The sequence below is a fragment of the Astyanax mexicanus genome, chromosome 23 (genome assembly GCF_023375975.1).
Source record: "Astyanax mexicanus isolate ESR-SI-001 chromosome 23, AstMex3_surface, whole genome shotgun sequence".
Classification (NCBI taxonomy): domain Eukaryota; kingdom Metazoa; phylum Chordata; class Actinopteri; order Characiformes; family Acestrorhamphidae; genus Astyanax; species Astyanax mexicanus.
In genome coordinates this window covers 18,449,826-18,471,166 of record NC_064430.1, presented here as the reverse complement: position 1 = coordinate 18,471,166, position 21,341 = coordinate 18,449,826, and the positions used below count along the sequence as shown (strand labels likewise).

Below are 21,341 nucleotides of genomic sequence, written 5' to 3'. Positions count from 1 at the left end.
TTAAGTTTGTGGTTGTAAGGTGACAAAAGGTTAAAAAGTTAAAGGGTTATGGACACTTTTGCAAACCACTTTACATATGCAGGGCAGGGTGCCTCCAGGACCACAGTTGTGAAACTTTGTTAATTAATTCTGATCTTATTATGAAATTGACCCTAAGCAATGAAATAGGACAGAGTGTAGTATTTGCCTTCTTACGTAAAAATGATATTGCAGGTATCTTCATTGATTAAGAGAGGATTCCATTCTCTTAAAAGTATCATACATAAAAGAAAAAGCAAAGGGGCTCAATTTGGGACTAAAGTCTTGGAAAGTTCTATAGAAAATCCATCCAACCCAGTACTTTTCCCAGAAGGCAGTGAACACATTGCTCACATCATTTCTTTATAAAAGTGAATGTAGAGTTCAGCTGTTTGTGTTGTCTTTAGAGATTGAAGGTAAAGATGCAGAAATCTGATTCATAGAGATTTTCTGATGTGCATGTCTGTATATAAAAATCAAGTAACGAAACTTTAGTGACCATGTATCATAGTTTACTTTACCTGTAGTGCTGCATCAAGTTGCTATGCTAAGAACCTGCTAGTCTTATTTCCTTTTTCATAATGTACATTCTACACAGAACTGAATTTGTTGATTTTCGCCGATATCAGGATTTTTTAATGGATGTCATAAAGTTCAAATATTCTTTGTCTTTATTAAAATATTATAATATGATGTGATTCTGTAAACATTTTACATGAATAATATTCAGAATAGAGATTCCAGTGAAAATACTTGGATTTTTTTTATTTCATAATAATGACACATTTAATTTGGACAGTTTTCCACATGAGGTCATCCCATTAGAATGTGTATCATTTAGAGAGATAAGAAGATGACAGGATCATCACTTCATCTCCAGATGATCTGTGATCAGTTGTGAATGGGACACAGTAGGGTGTATTTCAGCAATTGTAGAGAGTGTTGATCCTCTGGATGTCGATGACGGACAGGTCCACTCTCTGTCCAATCTGCACTGATGCATCAGGAATAGGAGTGATGGTGTTCAGGCCGTTGATGGTGAAGGCCGTTTTCCCATAGTGCATCACGGAGGAGTAGTCGTACGGTGTGTTGAGGTTGTTGGTGTTCTCCTTGTTGAAGTTGTACTGCATTGTAGGGTTGATGTTCTGCCAGTTGATGGTCACGTAGCGGTCACGGTCACTCCTGGTGTGCTCGTGGTAGAAGCCCAGAGCGTGGTTCAGCTCGTGCTGGACGATGCCGTGGTACACGCAGCCCCTCGTGCTGAGAGAGACCACCTGCTTCCCACCTGTTCTGCCCAATGAAGAGTAGCACCTGAGAGGAGAGAGAGAAGACTGTTCAGGTGACTGAAGTAAAGCTATGGACAGTGCTCTTCAAACAGGAGGAACACAAGTGGAAGATCATCTAAAAGCTCCTTTAAATACTTCAGCTGCTCTCACCCATCTCTGTTCTCAATGCTGAGGTAGTCGATTTCAGTGCTTCTGTCAACAAAGCGAATGCAGGTCTTGCTGTGGAAGGTGGCCATGGCCCCGGCAATCACAGCCCTGTCAGTGGATGCTGTAAAGAAAACCATCAAAGTATCACCAATCAATAATCAGATCATAGCCTCTCTTATAAATAAGATGATGAGAACTGGAAAGAGTGAAGCATGAGCTTCTACTTACAGAAGTCGGCGCTCACTGTGAAAGGCACCTGCACTACACCAGTTGAGGACTTCTTCCAGAAGCAGTTGTTGTTGGCACAGACCAGAGCGTTCCTGGTTCTTGGTAAGACTATGTCTCCCTCCAGCAGCAGTTCCCTGGATCCTTCATCCACAGATGGAAATGAGGGTTTGATTAGGAAAAGCAGGAAATGGAGTTTAGATCAAAACTATTCCAGGAGTTTCTCAGTCTAGTGTCCTGTTTTGGAGCAAAGCTCCTGAGACTAAGAATTCTTATCTAGAACTAATAGAATAAGCAGCTTCTTTACCGTTGTTGGTGCTCAGAATTCTTGTTGTGATGTCCACGTGCTGAGGCTCCATGAGAGGAACAGCCTGGGTGAGGCCGAGCATCAGCAGGGCTAGAATGGAGAGAGAGGCTGTGGGCTCCATGTTGCTTCAGTGTGTGGAGATGATCTGGATGCTCCTTCAGCGAAGCTCAGTGTCTGAACCCTGTCATACCTGCTCTTTTATACACATGGACACACATCGGTGTGGCTGTCTGGGGATTAAAGCTAGGCTCTGTCCACTGTCTAATGTGTGGAACTAAAGGGAGGAACCCTCTGAGCTCAGGAATCTGATTTGTAGATGATTGTTCTCTACATAAACAGCAGCTTCTCTTTAAGTGATTTTCTTTTGTAGAACAGTATTTACATTCTCTTTTGTGTTCCTCAAGGTTCTGCTTAAGGTTCTAATAATGTTACCTATATATGAACTCCAATTTCTAAATTCTACCTACATATTTCTTATTAATGATCTGCTGAAAATGAGTTTATTCTGTTTAAACTGGTCTCTAATCCCGACTCAGTTAATCTCTCTAACATGTGGAACTAAAGGGAGGATCCTCTGGAGTCAACAAGTACTTTAAAACTCACACTGTCACGTTGTTTGGCTAATCTGTTCTAATGGATAGGTTGTAGGTTTTTGTGATTCTCAGACAGTCTGGTTGTTTGTACTGTAATAAATGTCTTTCCATGAACTGTACTTTTGCTGTAAATGGCAAAAGTACCAGAAAAATGTATCTGAAAATAGGATATAAGTATAGTATATTACACTTAGTAATCTTTCCTAATGTAAATTAATAACAAAATGACAAAACATAAAGAATTAAATTGATCAGTGTTTCCAGCGCTGATGTGGATCAATGAGTATAATCAGCGGGGCCAGATACCACTTAACCTTTCCAGGCAGACTTAGTAGAGCATGCTCCTGCAGGGTATCTGTAATGTTCTGTGTGGTCTTTCAAGGTGAATTGTACTCTTGAATAGGTATCTGGTTAGTGTTGTGATACTCACTGTAATGGACTGAGTGATCTACTCTCTAGAGGGGTGTCTAGTTATTTTCTGATACTTACTGTACTGGGCTGAGTGGTGTACTCTTCAGAGGGATATCTGGTTAGTGTTCTTATTCTTATTGTACTGGGCTGAATTATGTATTCTCAAACCTGAAATCTGGTTCTGATACTCACTGTACTTAAAGATGCTGTAAATCTTAACTAGATGTTATGGTCTGATTTGGCTCTTAGAATTCAAACTTGTAGAGTTGCTTGCAAAAGTATTAATATGCTTAAGACTTTTTAAATTTTGTCACCTTACAAACGTACTCACAAACTAGCACATACTTGTGAAGTGGATGAAAATGATACATGATGTTCAAAATTTTAACGCAATAAAAATCGGAAAAAAGTGGCGTGCAAAAGTATTAATCCCCCTTTACTCTGAAACCCCTAAATAAAGTGCAGAGCAATCGATTGCCTTCAGAAGTTTCTTAATGAGTTAATACAGTCCAGCTGTGTGTAATAAAGTCTCAGTGTAAATAAACCTGTTCAGGTAGGGCTCAGTAGTTTGATTGTGAACACTAGTGAACAACTAGCATCATGAAGACCAAGGAACTCACCAGACCGGTCAAAGATAAAGTTGTGGAGATGTTTAAAGCAGGGTTAGGTTTAAAAACATATCCCAAGATTTGAGCATCATACAGAGCACTGTTCAGTCAGTCATCCAAAAATAGAAAAAGTATTCTACACCTGCAAACCTACCAAGACCTGACTGTCCACCAAAACTGACAGATCGAACAAGGAGAGCACTGGTCAGACAAGCAGCCATGAGGCACATGGTCACTCTGGAGGAGCTGCAGAAATCCACAGCTCAGGTGGGAGAATATTTCCACAGGACAACTATACGTTGTGCACTTCACAACTCTGGCGTTTATGGAACTGTGCTAAAAAAAGAACATTTTTGGAACTAAGACATAAGAAGTGCTGTTTGCAGCTTGACTCAATCCATCTAGGGGGATATGTGGAAGAAGGCTGCAAAAGACAAAAGACTGGGAAGGAGATTCATCCTCCAGCAAGACAATGACGCTAAACATGCGGCCAGAGCTACAGTGGAATACTTTTGTACGTCACACCTTTAAAATGTTTATTAATTACACATTTAAAAACCTGTATCATTTTTGGTCCACTTCACAATTATGTGCTACTTTGTGTTGGTCTATCACTTAAAATCTCAATTAAATACGTTTAAGTTTGTGGTTGTAAGATGACAAAATGTGAAAAAGGTCAAGAGTTATGAACACTTTTGCAATCCACTGTGAATGTACAGGGCATGGTGCCTCCAGGACCACGGTTGGGAAACTGTTATAACTTTGATATTATTATGAAATGAATGAAAACAGAACAAGAAAAGGAGATTAATTTGGGACAAAAAACTTGGGAAGTTCTACGTAATATCCATCTCAGTATTTTTCCCAGAAGGCAGTGAACACATTGCTCACAGCATTTCTTTATAAAAGTGAATGTAGAGATCGGCTGTTTGCTGTTGTCTTTGAAGATTTAGGGTGAAGCTGATGAGATCTGATTCAAATGGATTTTCTAATGTCTATAGCTGTGTATAAAAATCAAGTAATGACACATCGGTTTGTTTTGTATCATAGTTTACTTTACCTGTAGTGCTGCATTAAGATGCTATACTAAGAACCTGCTAGTCTTATTTTCTTATTCATCATAAACACTCTACATGTAACTGAGTATGTTGATGATTTTCTCCAATATCACGAATCATAACTCTTATTTTTATGGATTTCATTGAGTTCAAATATTGTTTGTCTTTATTAATATATCATAATATGATGTGATGCTGTATACAGTTGGGGTAAAAAATAATAATCAGATTCCAGTGAAAATGCTTTGATTTATTTTACTTCACAATAATGACACATTTAATTTGGACAGTTTTCCACATGAGGTCATTATATTATAATTTGTATCATAAAGAGAGATAAGAAGATGACAGGATCATCACTTCATCTCCAGACGAGCTGTGATCAGTTGTGAATGGGACACAGTAGGGTGTGTTTCAGCAATTGTAGAGAGTGTTGATCCTCTGGATGTCGATGACGGACAGGTCCACTCTCTGTCCAATCTGTACTGATGCATCAGGAATAGGAGTGATGGTGTTCAGGCCGTTGATGGTGAAGGCCGTTTTCCCATAGTGCATCACGGAGGAGTAGTCGTACGGTGTGTTGAGGTTGTTGGTGTTCTCCTTGTTGAAGTTGTACTGCATTGTAGGGTTGATGTTCTGCCAGTTGATGGTCACGTAGCGGTCGCGGTCACTCCTGGTGTGCTCGTGGTAGAAGCCCAGAGCGTGGTTCAGCTCGTGCTGGACGATGCCGTGGTACACGCAGCCCCTCGTGCTGAGAGAGACCACCTGCTTCCCACCTGTTCTGCCCAATGAAGAGTAGCACCTGAGAGGAGAGAGAGAAGACTGTTCAGGTGACTGAAGTAAAGCTATGGACAGTGCTCTTCAAACAGGAGGAACACAAGTGGAAGATCATCTAAAAGCTCCTTTAATACTTCAGCTGCTCTCACCCATCTCTGTTCTCAATGCTGAGGTAGTCGATTTCAGTGCTTCTGTCAACAAAGCGAATGCAGGTCTTGCTGTGGAAGGTGGCCATGGCCCCGGCAATCACAGCCCTGTCAGTGGACGCTGTAAAGAAAACCATCAAAGCATCACCAATCAATAATCAGATCATAGCCTCTCTTATCAATAAGATGATGAGAACTGGAAAGAGTGAAGCATGAGCTTCTACTTACAGAAGTCGGCGCTCACTGTGAAAGGCACCTGCACTACACCAGTTGAGGACTTCTTCCAGAAGCAGTTGTTGTTGGCACAGACCAGAGCGTTCCTGGTTCTTGGTAAGACTATGTCTCCCTCCAGCAGCAGTTCCCTGGATCCTTCATCCACAGATGGAAATGAGGGTTTGATTAGGAAAAGCAGGAAATGGAGTTTAGATCAAAACTATTCCAGGAGTTTCTCAGTCTAGTGTCCTGTTTTGGAGCAAAGCTCCTGAGACTAAGAATTCTTATCTAGAACTAATAGAATAAGCAGCTTCTTTACCGTTGTTGGTGCTCAGAATTCTTGTTGTGATGTCCACGTGCTCCATGAGAGGAACAGCCTGGGTGAGGCCGAGCATCAGCAGGGCTAGAATGGAGAGAGAGGCTGTGGGCTCCATGTTGCTTCAGTGTGTGGAGATGATCTGGATGCTCCTTCAGTGAAGCTCAGTGTCTGAACCCTGTCATACCTGCTCTTTTATACACATGGACACACATCGGTGTGGCTGTCTGGGGATTAAAGCTAGGCTCTGTCCACTGTCTAATGTGTGGAACTAAAGGGAGGAACCCTCTGAGCTCAGGAATCTGATTTGTAGATGATTGTTCTCTACATAAACAGCAGCTTCTCTTTAAGTGATTTTCTTTTGTAGAACAGTATTTACATTCTCTTTTGTGTTCCTCAAGGTTCTGCTTAAGGTTCTAATAATGTTACCTACATATGAACTCCAATTTCTAAATTCTACCTACATATTTCTTATTAATGATCTGCTGAAAATGAGTTTATTCTGTTTAAACTGGTCTCTAATCCCGACTCAGTTAATCTCTCTAACATGTGGAACTAAAGGGAGGATCCTCTGGAGTCAACAAGTATTTTAAAACTCACACTGTCACGTTGTTTGGCTAATCTGTTCTAATGGATAGGTTGTAGGTTTTTGTGATTCGCTGACAGTCTGGTTGTTTGTACTGTAATAAATGTCTTTCCATGAACTGTACTTTTGCTGTAAATGGCAAAAGTACCAGAAAAATGTATCTGAAAATAGGATAAAAGTATAGTATATTACACTTAGTAATATTTCTTAATGTAAATTAATAACAAAATGACAAAACATAAAGAATTAAATTGATCAGTGTTTCCAGCGCTGATGTGGATCAATGAGTATAATCAGCGGGGCCAGATACCACTTAACCTTTCCAGGCAGACTTAGTAGAGCATGCTCCTGCAGGGTATCTGTAATGTTCTGTGTGGTCTTTCAAGGTGAATTGTACTCTAGAATAGGTATCTGTGGTTAGTGTTGTGATACTCACTGTAATGGACTGAGTGATCTACTCTCTAGAGGGGTGTCTAGTTATTTTCTGATACTTACTGTACTGGGCTGAGTGGTGTACTCTTCAGAGGGATATCTGGTTAGTGTTCTTATTCTTATTGTACTGGGCTGAATTATGTATTCTCAAACCTGAAATCTGGTTCTGATACTCACTGTACTTAAAGATGCTGTAAATCTTAACTAGATGTTATGGTCTGATTTGGCTCTTAGAATTCAAACTTGTAGAGTTGCTTGCAAAAGAATTAATATGCTTAAGACTTTTCACATTTTGTCACCTTACAAACGTACTCACAAACTAGCACATACTTGTGAAGTGGATGAAAATGATACTTGATGTTCAAAATTTTAACGCAATAAAAATCGGAAAAAAGTGGCGTGCAAAAGTATTAATCCCCCTTTACTCTGAAACCCCTAAATAAAGTGCAGAGCAATCGATTGCCTTCAGAAGTCTCTTAATGTGTTAATACTGTCCAGCTGTGTGTAATAAAGTCTCAGTGTAAATAAACCTGTTCAGGTAGGGCTCAGTAGTTTGATTGTGAACACCCAGCATCATGAAGACCAAGGAACTCACCAGACCGGTCAAAGATAAAGTTGTGGAGATGTTTAAAGCAGGGTTAGGTTTAAAAACATATCCCAAGCTTTGAGCATCATACAGAGCACTGTTCAGTCAGTCATCCAAAAATAGAAAAAGTATTCTACACCTGCAAACCTACCAAGACCTGACTGTCCACCAAAACTGACAGATCGAACAAGGAGAGCACTGGTCAGACAAGCAGCCATGAGGCACATGGTCACTCTGGAGGAGCTGCAGAAATCCACAGCTCAGGTGGGAGAATATTTCCACAGGACAACTATACGTTGTGCACTTCACAACTCTGGCCTTTATGGAACTGTGGCAAAAAAAGAACATTTTTGGAACTAAGACATAAGAAGTGCCGTATGCAGTTTGAAACAACCCATCTAGGGGAATATGGGAAAGAAGGCTGCAAAAGACAAAAGACTGGGAAGGAGATTCATCCTCCAGCAAGACAATGACGCTAAACATGCGGCCAGAGCTACAGTGGAATACTTTTGTACGTCACACATTTAAAATGTTTATTAATTACACATTTAAAAACCTGTATCATTTTTGGTCCACTTCACAATTATGTGCTACTTTGTGTTGGTCTATCACTTAAAATCTCAATTAAATACGTTTAAGTTTGTGGTTGTAAGATGACAAAATGTGAAAAAGGTCAAGAGTTATGAACACTTTTGCAATCCACTGTGAATGTACAGGGCATGGTGCCTCCAGGACCACGGTTGGGAAACTGTTATAACTTTGATATTATTATGAAATGAATGAAAACGGAACAAGAAAAGGAGATTAATTTGGGACAAAAAACTTGGGAAGTTCTACGTAATATCCATCTCAGTATTTTTCCCAGAAGGCAGTGAACACATTGCTCACAGCATTTCTTTATAAAAGTGAATGTAGAGATCAGCTGTTTGCTGTTGTCTTTGAAGATTTAGGGTGAAGCTGATGAAATCTGATTCAAATTGATTTTCTAATGTCTATAGCTGTGTATAAAAATCAAGTAATAACACATCGGTTTGTTTTGTATCATAGTTTACTTTACCTGTAGTGCTGCATTAAGATGCTATACTAAGAACCTGCTAGTCTTATTTTCTTATTCATCATAAACACTCTACATGTAACTGAGTATGTTGATGATTTTCTCCAATATCACGAATCATAACTCTTATTTTTATGGATTTCATTGAGTTCAAATATTGTTTGTCTTTATTAATATATCATAATATGATGTGATGCTGTATACAGATATTAAACTATTAAAAATAATATTCAGATTCCAGTGAAAATGCTTTGATTTATTTTACTTCACAATAATGACACATTTAATTTGGACAGTTTTCCACATGAGGTCATTCCATTATAATTTGTATCATAAAGAGAGATAAGAAGATGACAGGATTATCACTTCATCTCCAGATGATCTGTGATCATTTGTGAATGGGACACAGTAGGGTGTGTATTTCAGCAATTGTAGAGAGTGTTGATCCTCTGGATGTCGATGACGGACAGGTCCACTCTCTGTCCAATCTGCACTGATGCATCAGGAATAGGAGTGATGGTGTTCAGGCCGTTGATGGTGAAGGCCGTTTTCCCATAGTGCATCACGGAGGAGTAGTCGTACGGTGTGTTGAGGTTGTTGGTGTTCTCCTTGTTGAAGTTGTACTGCATTGTAGGGTCGATGTTCTGCCAGTTGATGGTCACGTAGCGGTCACGGTCACTCCTGGTGTGCTCGTGGTAGAAGCCCAGAGCGTGGTTCAGCTCGTGCTGGACGATGCCGTGGTACACGCAGCCCCTCGTGCTGAGGGAGACCACCTGCTTCCCACCTGTTCTGCCCACTGAAGAGTAACACCTGAGAGGAGAGAGAGAAGACTGTTCAGGTGACTGAAGTAAGGCTATGGACAGTGCTTTTCAAACAGGAGGAACACAAGTGGAAGATCATCTAAAAGCTCCTTTAAATACTTCAGCTGCTCTCACCCATCTCTGTTCTCAATGCTGAGGTAGTCGATTTCAGTGCTTCTGTCAACAAAGCGAATGCAGGTCTTGCTGTGGAAGGTGGCCATGGCCCCGGCAATCACAGCCCTGTCAGTGGATGCTGTAAAGAAAACCATCAAAGCATCATCAATCAATAATCAGATCATAGCCTCTCTAATCAATAAGATGATGAGTACTGGAAAGACTGAAGCATGAGCTTCTACTTACAGAAGTCGGCGCTCACTGTGAAAGGCACCTGCACTAAACCAGTTGAGGACTTCTTCCAGAAGCAGTTGTTGTTGGCACAGACCAGAGCGTTCCTGGTTCTTGGTAAGACTATGTCTCCCTCCAGCAGCAGTTCCCTGGATCCTTCATCCACAGATGGAAATGAGGGTTTGATTAGGAAAAGCAGGAAATGGAGTTTAGATCAAAACTATTCCAGGAGTTTCTCAGTCTAGTGTCCTGTTTTGGAGCAAAGCTCCTGAGACTAAGAATTCTTATCTAGAACTAATAGAATAAGCAGCTTCTTTACCGTTGTTGGTGCTCAGAATTCTTGTTGTGATGTCCATGTGCTGAGGCTCCATGAGAGGAACAGCCTGGGTGAGGCCGAGCATCAGCAGGGCTAGAATGGAGAGAGAGGCTGTGGGCTCCATGTTGCTTCAGTGTGTGGAGATGATCTGGATGCTCCTTCAGTGAAGCTCAGTGTCTGAACCCTGTCATACCTGCTCTTTTATACACATGGACACACATCGGTGTGGCTGTCTGGGGATTAAAGCTAGGCTCTGTCCACTGTCTAATGTGTGGAACTAAAGGGAGGAACCCTCTGAGCTCAGGAATCTGATTTGTAGATGATTGTTCTCTACATAAACAGCAGCTTCTCTTTAAGTGATTTTCTTTTGTAGAACAGTATTTACATTCTCTTTTGTGTTCCTCAAGGTTCTGCTTAAGGTTCTAATAATGTTACCTACATATGAACTCCAATTTCTAAATTCTACCTACATATTTCTTATTAATGATCTGCTGAAAATGAGTTTATTCTGTTTAAACTGGTCTCTAATCCCGACTCAGTTAATCTCTCTAACATGTGGAACTAAAGGGAGGAGCCCTCTGAGCTCTAATCTGAAGATGATTGTTCTCTACAGAAACAGAATCTGATTCCTCTTCTAGAACAGTATTTACATTCTCTTGTGTTCCTCAGGGTTGTAATTTAGGCACTATTTGTTTATATGTACATATGAACTCCAGATTCTTGATTGTAGGTTTTTAATTGTTCTGCATTCATCAGTATCAGAAACAAAATCAGCTTTGAAAAATACACAACTTTATTTCAGACAGGCATTAAACTGAAACATCTCAATTGTTAATTGTTTTAAGGAACAATTGAGAGGCATTTTTTTCAGTTATGTATATTTGGAAAGTCTTAAATAAAAATTAAATTAAATTAAATTAAATAAAAATGCCTCTATTCTGAAAAAGTTAATTTTCCATCAAAATATACAAAATGACAAAACATAGAGAATCGGATATAAAGTTCTGTCTAAAAATTGTAATATTGTAAGATTATGAATCCAAGAGATTAGAAGTGAAAATGTCAATTAAACACATCTTAAATTGTGTAAATCAAAGTAAAATATAAATTTTGGAATTCAGAAATACAAAAGCAAATTGGGTTAAAATAATTATAAACCTCTTAATGCAGTTTTTGCAAAAATGTTTTTATATTAATTAATTAAAAGATTTATTATTAGTAGTAGTACTTACCGTTTTAGTTTTTTATTTTTCATTTTAAAAAATGTTAGATATGAGAGTAGAAAATAGTGATTGACGATCAGTTTTCAGCGCTGATTTGGACTGCTGACTGTCTTTCAGTATGATGAGCCGATCGATGATTCTGAGCATAGCTGTGTTCCGTTAGTGTTTTGAACCTCACTGTACTGCGCTGATTTGTTAACTCTATAGAGGAGTATCTGGTTAGTTCTTTATTATTCACTGTAGTGGTCTCTTTGATGTACTTTTGAGAGGGGTACCTGGTTGGTATTCTGAAACTCACTGTATTGGGATTAATGGTGTACTCTAGAGAGTAGTATCTGGTTGGTGTTCTGATACTCACTGTACTGGGCTTAGTGGTATACTCTAGAGAATAGTATCTGGTTGTTGTTCTGATACTCACTGTACTGGGCTTAGTGGTGTACTTTAGAGAGGGGTATCTAGTTGCAAAACACATGTACAACTACATGCATGTAGCGTCAAAAAGAGTGTATTCCCTCATTAAATGTATTATAATAGACATTAATTAATCTATAGTCTTCTATCGTACCGTAACTAATGGACCGTTATAAAGAGAAGTGCTGGGTGCAGGGAAAGCGGTAAATGTGCAGGGCAGGGTGCCTCCAAGGCCACGAATTAGAAACTCTCTTAGGTGACTTTGATATTATTATGAAATGTACCATAAGTAATAAAAAAGGATGGATTGAAGTACAGTGTCATTTTTGCCTTCTTACATATCAGTGATATTGAAGGTATCTTCACTGATTCAGAGAGGATTCCATTCTCAGAAAGGTTTCATGCATAAAAGAAAATGAACAGGAGCTCAATTTGAGACAAAAAGCTTGAGAAGTTCTACAGAACATCCATCTAACCCAGTATTTTTCCCAGAAGGCAGTGAACATGTTGCTCCCAGCATTTCTTTATAAAAGTAAGTGTAGTGCTGTTTGCTGTTGTCTTTAGAGATTGAGGGTAGTGATGCGGAAATCTGATTTATAGAGATGTTCTGATGTGTGTAGCTGTGCATAAAAATCAAGTAATGAAACTTTAGTGACTGTGTATCATAGTTTACTTTACTTGTAGTGCTGCATTAAGATGCTATACTAAGAACCTGCTAGTCTTATTTCCTTTTTCATAATGTACATTCTACACAGAACTGAATTTGTTGATTTTCGCCGATATCAGGATTTTTTAATGGATGTCAAAGTTCAAATATTCTTTGTCTTTATTAAAATATTATAATATGATGTGATTCTGTAAACATTTTACATGAATAATATTCAGAATAGAGATTCCAGTGAAAATGCTTTGATTTATTTTACTTCACAATAATGACACATTTAATTTGGACAGTTTTCCACATGAGGTCATTATATTATAATTTGTATCATAAAGAGAGATAAGAAGATGACAGGATCATCACTTCATCTCCAGATGATCTGTGATCAGTTGTGAATGGGACACAGTAGGGTGTTTATTTCAGCAATTGTAGAGAGTGTTGATCCTCTGGATGTCGATGACGGACAGGTCCACTCTCTGTCCAATCTGCACTGATGCATCAGGAATAGGAGTGATGGTGTTCAGGCCGTTGATGGTGAAGGCCGTTTTCCCATAGTGCATCACGGAGGAGTAGTCGTACAGTGTGTTGAGGTTGTTGGTGTTCTCCTTGTTGAAGTTGTACTGCATTGTAGGGTCGATGTTCTGCCAGTTGATGGTCACGTAGCGGTCGCGGTCACTCCTGGTGTGCTCGTGGTAGAAGCCCAGAGCGTGGTTCAGCTCGTGCTGGACGATGCCGTGGTACACGCAGCCCCTCTTGCTGAGGGAGACCACCTGCTTCCCACCTGTTCTGCCCAATGAAGAGTAGCACCTGAGAGGAGAGAGAGAAGACTGTTCAGGTGACTGAAGTAAAGCTATGGACAGTGCTCTTCAAACAGGAGGAACACAAGTGGAAGATCATCTAAAAGCTCCTTTAAATACTTCAGCTGCTCTCACCCATCTCTGTTCTCAATGCTGAGGTAGTCGATTTCAGTGCTTCTGGAAACAAAGCGAATGCAGGTCTTGCTGTGGAAGGTGGCCATGGCCCCGGCAATCACAGCCCTGTCAGTGGATGCTGTAAAGAAAACCATCAAAGCATCACCAATCAATAATCAGATCATAGCCTCTCTAATCAATAAGATGATGAGAACTGGAAAGAGTGAAGCATGAGCTTCTACTTACAGAAGTCGGCGCTCACTGTGAAAGGCACCTGCACTACACCAGTTGAGGACTTCTTCCAGAAGCAGTTGTTGTTGGCACAGACCAGAGCGTTCCTGGTTCTTGGTAAGACTATGTCTCCCTCCAGCAGCAGTTCCCTGGATCCTTCATCCACAGATGGAAATGAGGGTTTGATTAGGAAAAGTAGGAAATAGAGTTTAGATCAAAAGAGTTTCTCAGTCTAGTGTCCTGTTTTGGAGCAAAGCTCCTGAGACTAAGAATTCTTATCTAGAACTAATAGAATAAGCAGCTTCTTTACCGTTGTTGGTGCTCAGAATTCTTGTTGTGATGTCCACGTGCTGAGGCTCCATGACTGTAATACCCTGGGTGAGGCCGAGCATCAGCAGGGCTAGAATGGAGAGAGAGGCTGTGGGCTCCATGTTGCTTCAGTGTGTGGAGATGATCTGGATGCTCCTTCAGTGAAGCTCAGTGTCTGAACCCTGTCATACCTGCTCTTTTATACACATGGACACACATCGGTGTGGCTGTCTGGGGATTAAAGCTAGACTCTGTCCACTGTCTAATTTGTGGATCTAAAGGGAGGAACCCTTTGAGGTCAGGAATCATACATTGTTTTGTGTGTTGGGGTTGGGAGTTCCTCAAGGCTCTATTTTAGGCCCTGTTTTATTGGATCTGTATTTACCCTACAATTCCATTTGAACAATTGTTTCAAATTAATTCATTTTTACTCTGATACCGCAATGTTGTACCATTAGCTCTTTGTAATTTGGTTATTTAATTGGTCTAATGTGTGAAAGTAAGGAGAGGAACCCTCTGAAATCAGTAATACAGAACTCAGAAATCCAATACTTTATTCAGTCTGAGTGGCAGTTTGTGTTTGTTTGGCTAAACTGCACTAATGAAGGGGGGAACTATGGGGATTAACAGTGAATGTTGAGAAATACTTGTTTGTCTGTAGTTTAGTGTGTTCTCTACACATTACCTACAGTGACATGAAAAAGTATTTGCCCTCTACAGATTCAACTTTGGCGGCAACAACTTAAACAAATCTGTTTAAGATTATGGTTTGTTTGATAATCTAAAAATGTAATTATGACAAAAATACAAAAACAAAACTCCTTTAATATCTGCTGTAATTGATCTTTAGGTCCATAGATGCTTCAGCAGCACTTGCCATGCCTGGAGTTGTGACTTTCATTACTGCTGAACATGTCCCTGGACAAAACAGAAGACTGTGGTTTGGTAACATTGAAGAACTCTTTGCTGAGGAGGAGGTACCATTTTACAGTTTTTGTAGTTTTAACCTGTATGAACAGCTTCTCATTTAATGTGTTTATTATTTATTTATTCATTTATTTATTTATATATTTAGCATTGTAGAACTAAGTATATGCACACACATGGAATGTCTGGGCATTCTCTGACAGCTTTATGAGTTAGTCACCAGGCATAGTTTATTAACTCTTGAAGGAGTTCCTAGTTCCTATAATATTTAGCAAATTAAAATATTAGCTGAAAAAAAAACATATCTGTGATTGGAAAATTTAGCTGGCAGCAAAAAACACTGCAGGTTTAAGTTTTTTTTTTTATCTTTTTGCAAAAATAAAACATTCACATGTGTTCTGACAATACGTCAGTCATATTCACATTCAATGCAGAGAACAGAACACACATGTTGTGCTGGTCAGTGCAGTTTTCTGTAGCTTCCATGGGACATGGCAAAAGTCTCGGCACACAGTATTTATTCCTGTCCCAATACTTTTGGTATTTCAGTGTATAGCGAAAGCAAGTAAAGAGCGCCTAAAAACAATTAAATGGTCTTAAATTGGCAGAAATTACAACAGTAACAAATAGCAACCACAAACCATTGGTTTTGTGAAATGTATTTATGTGTATTTTTTTTTTAATGTCATCATTTTTTTATCTCTAATACAGGTGATCTGTGTGGGTCAGATTATTGGAGCCATCGTGGCTGAAAACCGAGAGCTTGCGAAGAGAGCATCATGTCTGGTCACTGTGACATATGAGGATGTACTGCCTGTCTTCTTCACTATACAGGTTTTTTTCAGTCAAAATATTATAATTGCATTGATAAGGAAGTGTTGGATTACAGTACAACTCAGAAGTAAGATAAGAGTGACCAGGAACAATGAATAATTAAAAATAGACTTGATATGGCCAATGTTTATTGAGCTACACAAATAAAAGTGAACTGCCTCAGTATGTAGTTGTTTCGCAAGGTTTGCTACCACAACATTCTAGACATCTTTACAAGGATTGTAGAGGTTTCTAATAGTGTTCTGTACTTTGATTCACTGATTTACTCGTTGTCTTTACCAAGACAAAAACAGAATTAAAGATAAAGATAAGCCATTCAGAGTCACTGGACTGTGCGCATGCGGCCCTGCGTAATGCAGCCATCCGATTCTCCCCATTATTGTTGTTCATTGTTCTTTGATGTTGTCTTCAGGAAGCCATAGAGCACCAGTCCTTCTTTGAGCCAAAAAGGAAGCTGGAGAGAGGGAATGTGGAGGAAGGGTTTGAACAATCAGACCACATCCTGGAGGGTAATGTATCACTGCACTGTTTATTATCCTAATTCTGTTCAGTTCTGCTCTGTTTAATCTTCATTTCAGAAGTAACTCCAACCCAGAAAGGTGGAGGCAGCATCATCATGACTGTTACAGAGACTAAAAATACTTTTTAAGTCTGGGTGCAACCCATACTGCTCTTGGCTATAGCATTATGACTGGCTTTAGGCACATTCATTGGAGATTCTGATGTTAATTCCAATTCTGAATCTAATCTTCAGTTTAACTCTCAGCAAAACAGTCCCAGAGCATGATGCTATCATCACCATGCTTAACAGTTGATACAGTGTTCTTACTTTTCATAATTGTGCTTGAGTTGCTAATCTTAGTGCTGGTCTTTTTTTCAGGTGAGCTGTATATGGGAGGACAGGAGCATTTCTACATGGAGACTCAGGGGCTGATTGCAGTGCCAGGAGAAGAGGCTGGGGAGATGGAGCTTTATGTAGCCACACAGCATGCAGCCTACACTCAGGTCAGACACTGATACACTTAGGCTACGTTCACACAGCAGGTAAATGTGGCCCAAATTTGATATTTTACATCACATGTGACACAGCTGTGTCGGCTGTGTAATCAGCAAAAAACACACAGAATCTAACATTTCCAATTCCAATCTGGGCCACTTCAATATGTGGTAATAAGTATCTGATTTGAGGCAATGCGACTAGGTCTGAATGACTAGATTGATATTCATGCATGTTTGATGGCAAAATAAAGAAAAAAGATATAGAGAAAAATGACCATGAAGAGATGGCGAAATGAAAAACATAGTAGTAATAATAATAATTAGTTTTAATAATATTAGATTGCATCCTTGTGGTGTTTACTAATTAATTGGCCAAACATGGCTACAGGTCATGGCTGCGGTGTCAAATATAAAAAAATATAAAAAGCTGTCCAAGGTCAGAACATGTGCTATTTTTTGTGCGAGCTAGAGCAAATTCTCTTTGATTAGCTCAGCTGCAGCCTGAACTCATTCATAGTTCTTCACATAAAGTGTCTGAAATCAAAGTGAAACTTAACATGAAGCATTCCTCTGTTGTGCATGTGTATCACTTGCACAGCACTAACAGTTCAGACAGATGTCAGATATGAGTTACTTTCAAAAATTGTGAACAGCCTAAACTAAACATTAAATTTGGTCAGAAAATCAGATTTGGGCAATTTTTACCTGCTGTGTGAACGTAGCCTGTGTCTATGGTCAGAAGCTAACTCCTGATTAAGGCAGTAGATGGTGCATGATGAACTGTGCAGCAACATATGTCTGAGTCATCCAATATTGTGGCCAGTGAATGAAAACACAGGATTAAAGTGAAATTTCCATCTTCCTTCACCAGGAGGTGGTTGGACTGACTCTGGGCGTGGACTCCAATAAGATTACATGCCACGTGAAGAGACTGGGTGGAGCATTCGGAGGGAAAGTGATGAAGATCGCCTCATTGTCCGCCATCACTGCAACTGCTGCCTACAGGCACGACTGATTAATAAATTCACTTGCACACAATAAAATCATTTAGTTTGCTGCAGTATGAATGGATGGTGCTAAACTACTGTAAACTGTTTGAGAGCTGGGCAGGAAGAGCTGGACAGGAAGTAACTGCTGGCAAAATTGGTGGGACTAAAATGGGTTCACACCATAATAGTGCATAATGCTCCTAGTGATCACTGCTTGTAAACCCTGATTTATCATGATCGTTCATTCAACAGAACCGGCCGTGCTGTGCGGTGTGTTTTGGAACGTGGTGATGATATGCTTATCACCAGTGGCAGACATCCCTTCCTGGGCAAGTATAAGGTACTGCACAACAATATTTTTTTGGCCATTAGCCCTGCCTTCTGCAGGTTTATATAACATGGAGGTGTGCATGTTCTCAGGTCGGGTATATGGACGATGGCACCATCCTGGCTGCGGATATAACCTACTACAGCAATGGGGGGTGCACACTGGACGAGTCTTCGTTTGTGAGTTTTGACCACCTGGGATAGCAGAGCAACCTCTTGGCAATGCCAATGCAACCACTTTGGAATAGCACAACAACCACCTAGCAATAGCATCATAGCATCAACCAAAGATTTCACAGCAACCACTTGGAATATCATATCATCCACATGATAACATCCAAGCAACCATCTAGCAAAGCCATAACAACCTCCACAGATACCAGTCTGGCAACCAACTAACAAATCTATCTTTACCATTAAAGAAACCACAGCAACCATTTAGCAATACCAAAGCAACCACTTGGTAATTGCCAAACAACCACCTAGTAAACTCACAGCAACCATGAGGCATACCACAGCAACCACTAATATATATATACCACTAGATTTACCATAGCAACAATGTGTAATATCATATCTACCCCTTTTTAACAGCTTAGCAACCACCTATCAAACCCGTGTACCTATCAGTTTTCTGTCTGTGGCCTATTCTTTCTCTCTTTTATTAATTCAGATCATGGAGAAAGCTCTTCTTCACATGGACAATGGCTACAAGATTCCTCACTTGCGTGGGCGTGGTTTTGTGTGCCGGACATTTCTGCCCTCCTACACAGCATTCAGAGGCTTTGGTGGCCCTCAGGGCCTCACCATGATTGAGAGCGTTCTCCATGAGGTGGCAGCTAAATGTGGGCTACCTGCGCACCAGGTAAACCTCATAAAATAGCTTTTTATCTCTTTGGTATTGTTATCTATATTATCCACATAGTTACTGTGCTAATTGATGAGTATAAGTCTCCATTATGTTATTAGCCTCATAGCTCTAATGCTAATTTGTGAGTTATAAGCTTGCGTTATTTGTGAACTACTTTATCCTCAGAGCGTTAGGGCTAATTGGTTGGCTACAAGGCTTCCAATAAGTGTTAGCTTTATTAGCCTTTCAGCTCCTTTGCTAATTGGAGAGGTATGAGCTTCCTTTAGTTTTTAAGCTACATTAACCTAATAGCTCCTTTGCTAATTGGTGGAGTATAAGCTTGCATTACTTGTTAACCTCATTAGCTTTATAGCTTCATTGTTAAATGATTATAAATAATCTTGTATTATTTGTAGCTTCATTATCTTTATAGCTTCATTGTTAAATGATTATAAATAATCTTGTATTATTTGTAGCTTCATTATCTTTATAGCTTCATTGTTAAATTATTATAAATAATCTTGTATTAATTTGTAGCTTCATTATCTTTATAGCTTTATTGTTAAATGTTTGAAAATAAGCTTATATTAATTGATAGCATTGTTAGCTTTATAGCTTCATTGTTAAATGGTTAAAAATGGCTTTGTAGCTATGGTGCTAATTTGTTGTATACATTTGCATTAACAGTTTTTGGATTTAGTCTTATAGCTCCACTGCTAATTGGTGGGGTAACCATTTGTATTTATTGTTATCTACAGCAGCCTTATATCTATAGTTCTAATTAGTGGGGAATAAGCCATTATTTTATTTTATCCATTATTTTATTAGCGTAATTTGCCTTGTAGCTCAAGAGCTAATACTTTGGTTTTCAACTTGCGTTACATGTTGGTTACCTTAGGCACATAGCTCAAAAGCCTCATAGCTAAACAAAGTTAAACAACTTGGACTTGCTGTCCGAATGCTTTATTCGGAGACTGGGAGTGTAAATGTATAACAACTACACTCGTGTATGTTTGTTTCTGTGCAGGTGAGAGAGATGAACATGTACCAGAGCGAGGACAGCTACACCCACCACAAGCAGCTCTTCAGCCCCGAAGATATGCTGCGCTGCTGGAGCGAGTGCCTGGAGAAATCGGACTATGAGCAGCGCCTCCTCGCTGTCCAGCAGTTCAACTCCACCAACCGCTGGAGGAAGCGAGGAATGTCCATTGTCCCGATGAAGTTCGGAATAGGCTTCTCCAAGGGCTTCTACAACCAGGTGGGCTGTGGTGTTCTTGTAGGTCCACAGGTGAGCTTCTGAGTGGTTCAAATGGGCTGACACCCTATTTCTGTGTTTGTCTTGGTCAGGGAGCAGCACTGGTGAACATCTACAAGGACGGCTCAGTGCTGGTTTCTCATGGTGGGACTGAGATGGGTCAGGGCATCAACACCAAAGCCATACAGGTCAGCTCTGTCTTAATTATCAATTGCACATAATTAAAAAAAAAAACTATTCTAAGAGAGGAAATCTCTGACTGCAAAACAACATTCTTTCCCTGATTTTCCAAAATGGTTGATGCAAATGACAGTTAGTATAATAAAAGTCACCACCCGTTAGAGTATAAATCTAATTTTACTTCTGATGATAACAGTATATTCTTTGAAAATAAAAAAACTCAAAATGCACTGTTCCAAATGATTATGCACAGCAGAGTTTCAAAACATTTTATAGGTTGTAAAGAACAGAAAATGATAATTTGTTGAGTTTTCAGCATTAGGAGGATTTCACATTCACTGAAATCAAAATCTATTTTAATCAAAAGCATCCTAACAGGCCAAGTTACATGTTAACATAGAAACCCTTCTTTGATATCACCTTCTTAATTCTTGCATCCATTGAACTTTGTGAGTTTTTGGAGAGTTTCTGCTTAAATTTCTTTGTCAGAACAGCCTCCCAGAGCTGCTGTTTTGATGTGAACTGCCTCCCGCCCTCATAGATCTTTTGCTTGATGATACTCCAAAGGTTCTCTATAGGGTTGAGGTCAGGGCAAGATGGTGGCCACACCATGAGTTTCTCTCCTTTTATGCCCATAGCAGCCAATGACACAGAGGTATTCTTTGCAGCTTGAGATGGTGCGTTGTCATGCATGAAGATGATTTTGCTCCAGAAGGCACGGTTCTTCCTTTTGTACCATGGAAGGAATTGATCAGTCAGAAACTCTATATACTTTGCTGAGGTCATTTTCACACCTTCATGGACCTAAAAGGGGCTACCAGCTCTGTTCCTTATGATTCCTGCCCAAAACATGACTCCGCCCCCTCCTTGTTGATGTCGCAGCCTTGTTGGGACATGGTTGACCTCCACCAACCATCCACTACTCCATCCATCTGGACCATCCAGGGTGGCACAACACTCATCAGTAAAGAAGACTGTTTGGAAATTAGTCCTCATGTATGTCTGGATCC

General features: G+C 39.8%; 5 protein-coding genes across 5 annotated transcripts in view; 1 reads left to right on the top strand and 4 right to left on the bottom strand.

Annotated features, from left to right (window-relative positions):
- The window catches only part of aox5 (aldehyde oxidase 5), a 70,631-nt gene that overhangs the window by 40,581 nt on the left and 8,709 nt on the right, over positions 1 to 21,341 (top strand). The window contains exons 18-27 of the mRNA XM_049471366.1: positions 14,821 to 14,947; positions 15,609 to 15,731; positions 16,144 to 16,240; positions 16,612 to 16,736; positions 17,602 to 17,735; positions 17,972 to 18,059; positions 18,140 to 18,226; positions 18,720 to 18,911; positions 19,924 to 20,154; positions 20,244 to 20,339. Of these exons, the coding sequence (XP_049327323.1) occupies positions 14,821 to 14,947; positions 15,609 to 15,731; positions 16,144 to 16,240; positions 16,612 to 16,736; positions 17,602 to 17,735; positions 17,972 to 18,059; positions 18,140 to 18,226; positions 18,720 to 18,911; positions 19,924 to 20,154; positions 20,244 to 20,339 (1,300 nt within the window). The remainder of the gene's footprint in view (positions 1 to 14,820; positions 14,948 to 15,608; positions 15,732 to 16,143; positions 16,241 to 16,611; positions 16,737 to 17,601; positions 17,736 to 17,971; positions 18,060 to 18,139; positions 18,227 to 18,719; positions 18,912 to 19,923; positions 20,155 to 20,243; positions 20,340 to 21,341) is intronic.
- LOC111197481 (hatching enzyme 1.2-like) lies at positions 757 to 2,157 on the bottom strand. Its single transcript, XM_022686887.2, has 4 exons — positions 1,984 to 2,157; positions 1,680 to 1,820; positions 1,455 to 1,572; positions 757 to 1,329 (listed from the first exon to the last, which is right to left on the bottom strand). Exons 1-4 carry the CDS (start codon positions 2,102 to 2,104, stop codon positions 942 to 944), a joined length of 768 nt encoding a protein of 255 aa, XP_022542608.2. The 5' UTR covers positions 2,105 to 2,157; the 3' UTR covers positions 757 to 941.
- On the bottom strand, positions 4,883 to 6,374 carry LOC125787316 (hatching enzyme 1.2-like). Its single transcript, XM_049471364.1, has 4 exons — positions 6,109 to 6,374; positions 5,805 to 5,945; positions 5,580 to 5,697; positions 4,883 to 5,455 (listed from the first exon to the last, which is right to left on the bottom strand). Exons 1-4 carry the CDS (start codon positions 6,221 to 6,223, stop codon positions 5,068 to 5,070), a joined length of 762 nt encoding a protein of 253 aa, XP_049327321.1. The 5' UTR covers positions 6,224 to 6,374; the 3' UTR covers positions 4,883 to 5,067.
- Positions 8,999 to 10,417, bottom strand: LOC111197483 (hatching enzyme 1.2-like). Its single transcript, XM_049471360.1, has 4 exons — positions 10,228 to 10,417; positions 9,924 to 10,064; positions 9,699 to 9,816; positions 8,999 to 9,573 (listed from the first exon to the last, which is right to left on the bottom strand). The coding sequence occupies exons 1-4, from the start codon at positions 10,346 to 10,348 to the stop codon at positions 9,186 to 9,188; spliced, it is 768 nt and encodes a 255-aa protein (XP_049327317.1). The 5' UTR covers positions 10,349 to 10,417; the 3' UTR covers positions 8,999 to 9,185.
- Positions 12,752 to 14,160, bottom strand: LOC125787313 (hatching enzyme 1.2-like). Its single transcript, XM_049471359.1, has 4 exons — positions 13,972 to 14,160; positions 13,677 to 13,817; positions 13,452 to 13,569; positions 12,752 to 13,326 (listed from the first exon to the last, which is right to left on the bottom strand). Exons 1-4 carry the CDS (start codon positions 14,090 to 14,092, stop codon positions 12,939 to 12,941), a joined length of 768 nt encoding a protein of 255 aa, XP_049327316.1. The 5' UTR covers positions 14,093 to 14,160; the 3' UTR covers positions 12,752 to 12,938.